General features: G+C 58.8%; 1 protein-coding gene across 1 annotated transcript; it reads left to right on the top strand.

Moving 5' to 3' along the window:
- Nucleotides 1-1,789: 1,789 nt before the first annotated feature.
- On the top strand, nt 1,790-3,222 carry LOC308233301 (uncharacterized protein C11orf96 homolog). The gene is given in 4 exon segments (XM_080640223.1): nt 1,790-1,955; nt 1,957-1,970; nt 1,973-2,078; nt 2,080-3,222. Coding segments are annotated over 4 exon segments (699 nt in total). The 5' UTR covers nt 1,790-1,929; the 3' UTR covers nt 2,633-3,222.
- The last annotated feature ends 4,234 nt before the right edge of the window (nt 3,223-7,456 follow it).

The following is a 7,456-nucleotide window of genomic DNA, read 5'->3' as shown; positions in this document are numbered from 1 at the left end:
AAAGGGGGGTAGAGTGAGGGAGGGACGACCTTCTCAGCACACTTCCTGCTTCTAACCCCGCCCCGCCTCCCCTCCCCCATCCCCCCTCCCTTTCCAGTCTGCTCTCCACATGGCAGCCGCGGTGAGCTCTTAAAACCATACACTGGAGTGTGCAGCTCCCCTGCTCAAAGCCCCAGTGCCTCACCACGGCCCCCAGAATAAATGCTCTCAACCCTCCGCGGCTTTCCTGAAGTTCCTGAAGAAGCCCCGCTCATTCCTGCCGGAGGGCCTTCGCACTAGGGTTGGTTCCCTCTGCGCCGATGCTTCCCCCCAAGTGGGCACACCCTGGGGCCTTCTTTGTCCTCCACAAGGCACATGGACGCAGTGCAGTGGATAGAAGCGGCTTAGGAGCCACGTGGCCTGGGTTGGAACCTCTGCTGGTTACGAGCTAACCTCGGCCTGGGGCAAGTGGCTTAGCCTCTGTGCCTTGGTATTTCTGTCTGTAAATGGTGATACTACAGGTACTAGTCACCCAGGGTTGCCGAGAGGATAAATGCAGTAGTTAACACACCAGATGAGTTAATGCATCAAAAGTACCCCAGAGCAGGGCACACACTAAGTACTTGGTAGCGATATTATTGTCCTGCAGGCCTTCAGGTGTCACCTGAAATATCACCCACTCTGAGAAGCCTTTCCTGGCCACCCCTCCGCCCAGGCACTGCCCATGCACGTGGCTGGATCTGCATCCCCACCACCCCGCCCGCAGTGCAAGTTCTTGTTTCCTGTTTATTGTCTGTGTCTCCCCTCCACCACCACCCTCCCTGCCCCCAATGTAACTTCCAGAGGGCAGGACATTCCTGAGCAGGTACCCAGTAGGTTCTCAATACATCTTTGTTGAATGGCTGTGGAAGAAATAGAGGCCCAATCCCATTGATCCCCTGGGTTTCCAGTTTCCTTTCTGGGAGCCCGTAGGGGGCACGGCTCTGGCCTGCAGGCCCCCGCAGCTCCGCAAGACACTGCTGGTTTGCGCTGGGAGTTGGGACACCTGACGGGGACCTGTCTTAGCAGCCCGGGGGCACTGGGGTATCACCCTCAGGGGCTACTACAGAGCGGGCCCATCAGTTACTTGTCCTGGCTGTGCCTCCCACACCTCATGTGTAAAATTGGGAGAATACCGATTACCTCAGTGTTATGAAGATCAAATAGGGTAATACTGCATACGTAACACAAAGCTCACTGGCTGGCTTGGAGTACAACTCTCCAGATGGTAGCTGTTGCTGTTGTTGTTGTTGTTGTTGTTAGTGGCATATCCAAGCGTGATTCTTCTCAGCATGAAGGAGGGTGCCTGAGGGACTTGAAGAGGGTGGGATAGTGAGGAGATAAACATGGAGAAGACATATAGGGAACAGAAGAACCAGAATGGAATAATGGAATAATAGGTTGTGACTGTATTCAAGCGTGCCTGTGTGTGTGTGTAGGGAGGGGGGGGAGGAGGTGTAGTGGGGGGAGGGGCAGAACAAGGATCCAGAGAAGAAACTCGACCCTCCCTCCGAACTCAGTTCTGGGGAGCCGTGCCCTGGCTCTGCCGCTGTAAGGACGGCCAGGAGCTGCCACCGCCACGCGCAGAAACCGAGGCAGAACAACCAGCGCGTTGAGTGTGTGCCTCCGAGATTAGGCGCTGGGAAGGGGGGACCTGCGTCCCGCGGCCACCGCGATTCCTACAGACTTGGGGGTCCCAGCACCAATAGTAACATCCCAGGACCCCTGCTCCCTGCCACCCTGGTCCAGCCGCGTGCTCCCGCAGCTCCGGAGGCGCCCGGAATCCCCGCGGGTGGGGCCTGCCTTCCGGAGCGGGTCGGTGGGGGCGGGGGGCTCCGGGAAAGGGGCCGTTACTTTCCCAGAGCGGCGGGGCGACGTCAGGCGGGAGGGCGCGGGGCGCGCACGCTTTAAATGGCATTCGCTGTCATCCGAGCCCGGTCGTGTGGGTAGGAGCAGCTATATAAGCTGCAGCGGACGCCGCGGGGCAGACGCGCGGAAGCGGCCAGCGCCTCGGATCGCAGCGGAGCGGCGCCCCCAGCGCCGTGTATCCCCGACGGGCCCTCGCCCGCCCTCCCGAGGAGCGCCGACCCGGGCCCGTGAGGGCCGCCACCACCCCACAGCAGATTTGGATCCCCCGCCCGGCGAGCCCCAGGCTGCTGCCTCCCGGGGGACCCCGGCGCAGCGGCCGCTCCCCGACAGCCCCGCCGCCCCGCCGCCCGGCCCCGAAGACGCCAGCAGCGCCATGGCGGCCGCCAAGCCCAGCGAGCTGATGGGCATCTGCTCCAGCTACCAAGCGGTGATGCCTCACTTCGTGTGCCTGGCCGACGCGTTCCCGCAGCCCGTGCGGCCCGCCAAGCTGACCAAGGGCAAGGGCCGGCTGCGGCGGCCGCGCCAGTCCCGCTTCAAGACGCAGCCGGTGACCTTCGACGAGATCCAGGAGGTGGAGGAGGAGGGGGTGTCTCCCATGGAGGAGGAGAAGGCCAAGAAGTCCTTCCTGCAGAGCCTGGAGTGCCTGCGCCGCAGCACGCAGAGCCTGTCGCTGCAGCGGGAGCAGCTCAGCAGCTGCAAACTGAGGAACAGCCTGGACTCCAGCGACTCCGACTCGGCCCTGTGAGGGCGCCGCCGGCAGCGGGGACGCACGCCTCCGGGTCCGCCGGGGACTAGCGTGCGAACCCCGGTAGGGCTCGCGCCCCGGGGACCCCCAGGACCCGGGACGACCGACCCTCGCGCGCGCTGGGGCTTCCGCCAAACAACTGGTCGGTGCGCCTTGTGCTGCGCTCATCCTGGGTCCGAGCGCGCCTGGGGCGCCAGGAAGGGGGCCGCTTCTCTGCCCTTGTACATGTTTATTTTTAAACTCTGCCCAGTTCGAACTCTGCTGTGAGTGTGTGCGGGGAGCGCACCCGCGCCGCGTCGCCAGGGCTCCCTGGAGAGCCGTTCCACGCCCTTGTCCCATGGGTTGCAACTCCGATTTTGCACACCGCTCCACCACCGTGCCCCCCAGCGCACCCAGTTCACACTCACGCCAACATACGCTCGCTGAACACTTTTATAATTGTTAGGCGCGGCCGATGAGACTTGGGGTGCAGCGCAGCCGCTGCTGTGGCCGGAGGATGGATATTTATTTTTGCATTGTGATGGCTGGCGGCGTTTATTTAACGGTCTTTTTACCTGGATATGTCTGTGAGGCTCCCGAACGGAGACAAATAAAGTCAATATATTTGCACAGTGCATTTCTCCCAGGTTCTTGACTTCTTGAACCTTCCGGGCCCAGGCTCACAAGACTGGGAGGTTGGGGGGCGGGAAGGAGGGAGGGGGAGGATCCCCGAGTGAAGGTAACTCCACAAGCTTCGCTTCCTGGAACGAGGTCGCGTCCCCCTGCCCGGGTCCATTGCTCGCCTCCCCGGTTGGATCCACACCTGGGCCAGAGCGTCCCTGCCTCCCTATTCTGCCCACATCACCGGCGTCCGGGATGGAGTTGAAGCCGCTGGTGCGGCCGAAGTCGGCGCCGTGAGGATGGAGAGAGCGCTTCTCGGTGCGGCTGACTTCTCCGAGAGGCTGAGCCAGGGTCATCGCCCGCTACCCACCGCGGAGGACCCCATTCACTCCGTGCCCTTTCCTGGTGGCGGGCGGGGAGATGCCTAGTGGGACTCGAGGGGGCTGGGAGCCCGTCCGAGTGAGCGAGAGTGGGTGCCCCCTCCCTGCCGTGCCCCCTCCCGGGACCCTGCGCGGGAGCAAACACCGTTGTTTTCAGTTCTTCGGTTCCGCTGTGCCGCCCTTCACCTGGCCCTCTCCAGGGTTCCGCGAGGAGGGTGGGGCATGTCTTAGGTCAGAGCCTGAAGGGCGCTTGGGTACCGCCGAATCGCCCCACCCGTTTTGTTTACAGCTGAGAAAACAAACCTTCGCCAGCGGCGAAGGAAAGGTTACGTGGAGAGTAGCTGGGAGTCGCAGCCAGCTCCCCCGACTCTGCGTCCAGGGCTCCTGACATCACCGGAGCCTGTCTTTCCAGTGCTTTACAGCAGCTGCCCGCACCCCTGTCTCCGCCCTAAGCCCTCGGTTTGGCCGTGTAACAGGGCCACGTGGCAGCGGTGGTGGTGGTGGTGGGGGTAATAAACGACATTCGGTCGAGGAGGGCAGGATCCCCACTTGGAGCCCCTACCATCCCACCCCTCCACCGTTACTTCAGAGTTGACCCACCGTTCCAGGCTGGGAGCTTGGGTGCTTTTCCTACTTCTTTCTCCAGGTTTCCCTGTTTCTGTGCTTGGGCGCCCTCTGGTGGTGGGGGCTGAACGGATTTTTACTCTTCACACCGCACCTCTTGTAGGCCCTGGCTCTGCAGAAAACTAGAGAGCAGAGGAAATGAAACAAAGAAACAAAAATAGAAGCAGCTTTTTATGTACTAGATGGGATGCTGCCCCATTCATGAATTGTTAAATAAGGCCAAATCTTTTTTTAAAAAAAATATATTTTCATTGATTTCGGAGAGGAAGGGAGAGGGAGAGGGAGAGAGAGAGAGAAACATCAATGATGAGAGGGAATCGTTGATTGGCTGCCTCCTGCACGCCCCACACTGGGGATTGAGCCCACAGCCTACGAATGTGCCCTTGACTGGAATTGAACCCGGGACCCTTCAGTCCACAGGCCGATACTCTATCCACTGAGCCAAACCAGCTAGGGTGGCCAATTAGATCTTTTTTTATTTAAAAAATGAAACAAAAATAGGACCCACATTGCCTGAATGTCCTCCTCGCTGGCTCAGAGGGGACTGGGGTCTGTGGCGCTGTCCTGGCCCCAGGGAACACACTGGCCATTGCAGTCCACAGTGGCAGTCAGTTCCACTGGGGCGAGGGCTCCTGACAGAAGGCCCTTACTTGCAAACGCCTCAGCCTGGGAGGCAGCTGTGAGTGAGGCTTTGATTCTGATGTCCGGCAGCTGCCATGGCTAGGCTGGGTTGAGCACCTCGGGCTGGGAGGAGGGTTGCTGAACTCTGAATCCCCTCATCCCCCTTCTCTTCCCTCAACTTGTCCCCCAGCCCCTCTTAGGTTATATCTTTAACAGTAGTTCCTGTTTTTACTCTTCAGGGGCTAGTGCCCCAAACCTTCACAGTGGCTGTCACACCCTGTAGGCCAGAGATCCTGGCTTGGGCGTCTCCCCTGTGGGCACCACAGCACCCCTCTTCCTGTTGGAAAGCCTCCTTCCCCAGCTGAAGGCCTGCTTGGGTCACCCTGGCCAGCATCTGGGGGTTGTTATGGGGACCACGTCCCACCACCGGTTCCTGCTCAGCTCTCAGTCAGTGCTTCCGAACTGTTTGTCGGGTTAAGATGAGTAAGGGGGCAGTGAGGAGGATTGATGCTCATCTTGCCTACTTCCTGATTGGTCTTTAAATTATTCTACTGAATAAATGTTCTGCATTTAATCAAGCTAATCCCCCACTCCCCGGTATAAAAGTGAATCCAATTTGTCCCAGTTTCTTTGTTTTGCCTACAACTGGCAATTAGTTCTCAGGGTTGGGTATACAAAGACGTTTGGAGGAGGCAGTGACATGGACAGAGGGGCGGGGCAAGGGAGGGGGAGGTTGGGATGCCCCCGTGTTAGAGGCAGCAGGCGGGTCTGGGATGCTCTCTGCTGGGCTTCTCTTCCCTGCACAGAAGAGAAAGGAGGGGGCGGGAGGGGCTCCCACGAGGTCCCTATGGAACTGCTGGGGCTGGGCGTCTCCCGGTGGCTTGAAGGCATTCCAAGGCAGCACACAGCTCCACAGAGGCGGCTGAGCTGGGCCTGGAAGCCAAATGGTGGGAGAAGAGGAAAGAGAGGCAGAGACAGGGGCTGAGGGAGCAAGAGGACATGAGAACCAGAAAAATGGGGAGGACTGAGGCCCTCGGACAGATGGGAAACTTGGAGACATGGAGAGAGGGGGAACACAGAGAGAGCTGGGAGCCAGAAATTGTCAAAAGATGGACAGAAATAAGAGAGAGAGAGAGAGAGAGAGAGAGAGAGAGAGAGAGAGACCCAGAGAGAGTAGGAGGGAGGGAAGGAGAGAGAAAAGTGCTCTGGAGAATGGGCATCGGAGGAGAGAGAAACTCCAGGTGAGGATGCCTCTTGGGGAGTTGTGCTGCGGAGCTGGGGTGGGTGGGAGCCCGCCCAGCCGTCTGGATTTACAGCCCTTGGGATCTGCAGGCTTGTCCTCCTTCCTTCCCCTCCCTGTCTGGGCCTCAGCCCATAGTCCTGGCCTGGGTGACCAGATTTCAAATAAGCTGGATCCCAGAGGAGGTAACAAGTGGCCATCCCAGCTCCGCTGGCAGCCTCTTCTAAATATTTCTCTTTGGCTCAGGGGGAGATATTTATCAGGGTGTTTCTTGGACTGTTTTGAAGGCCAGTTTGGCCTCTGCAGCTCACAGTGTGCCATTTCTGGGCCCGCTTGGTGTGGGGGTGAGAGGGATGGGCTGTGTGTGATTCCAGGGAATGGGTCATCCGTGGACTTGAGCATCCTCCCTTAGGGAACACATTTGGGGTGGATCCCAGGTCCACTGGGCTCTGGCAAAATAGGAGGAGGTAAAGGTTGCGGTTGAGGGAGCACCTCATATGGATACCCCACTGCCATCCTGAGAGCCTGACCCAGGCATTGTCCAGATGACAAAACTACAACGGGGTTAGGTTTCTTGCCCATGCCACACAGCTAGTCAGTGGTGAGCTGGGTTGCAACCCAGTATTTTTTTTTTTAAATATATTTTATTGATATTTCACAGAGAGGAAGGGGGAGAGATAGATAGCTAGAAACATCGATGAGAGAGAAACATCGATCAGCTGCCTCCTGCACACCCCCCACTGGGGATGTGCCCGCAACCAAGGTACATGCCCTTGACCGGAATCGAACCCGGGACCCTTCAGTCCACAGGCCGACGCTCTATCCACTGAGCCAAACCGGTTTTGGCAAGTATTTTTTTTTTTTTAAATTTCAAAGCCTGTGTTCTTTCAAGGATACGAACCCCAACTTCGTACTGTCACACCCTGTGTTAGCCATGAGGATGGGCCTTGCAGACCTCCTGTTACAGGAGGTGCAATTGACCAGAGCAGAGCAGCTCTGGCTTTGAAATCCCTCCCACGCCCCCCACGGGCTGCTCCCCACCAATGCCTGTGTGCATGGCTTAGAGACTAAGGCAGAACTGTCCCTGGGAGGCCTGAGATTCCTTTGTTTGTGGACGTGGGCTCAAGGCTTTCCCGATGGCTCTGCAGGAGCTTTCTTAGACTGCAGGGCCGTCCGCAGACACCTCTCCCGCTCTCCTCTCAGGGTCTCTGGCCTCGTAGCCTGCTGGCTCCCTCTCTGTTTCATTCACACGGGCATGTCTCCTCCTGAAATCCTTGCATGCTTAATCCTGTCGTCAATCTGCTGCTCAGAGAACCCTGGCTGGCACCCTCTTCCACTTCTCAGCAGGTTCCCGGGGCT

This window comes from Plecotus auritus (assembly GCF_963455305.1).
Source record: "Plecotus auritus genome assembly, chromosome: 9".
Classification (NCBI taxonomy): Eukaryota; Metazoa; Chordata; class Mammalia; order Chiroptera; family Vespertilionidae; genus Plecotus; species Plecotus auritus.
This window is presented reverse-complemented; position numbering and strand designations above follow the sequence as displayed.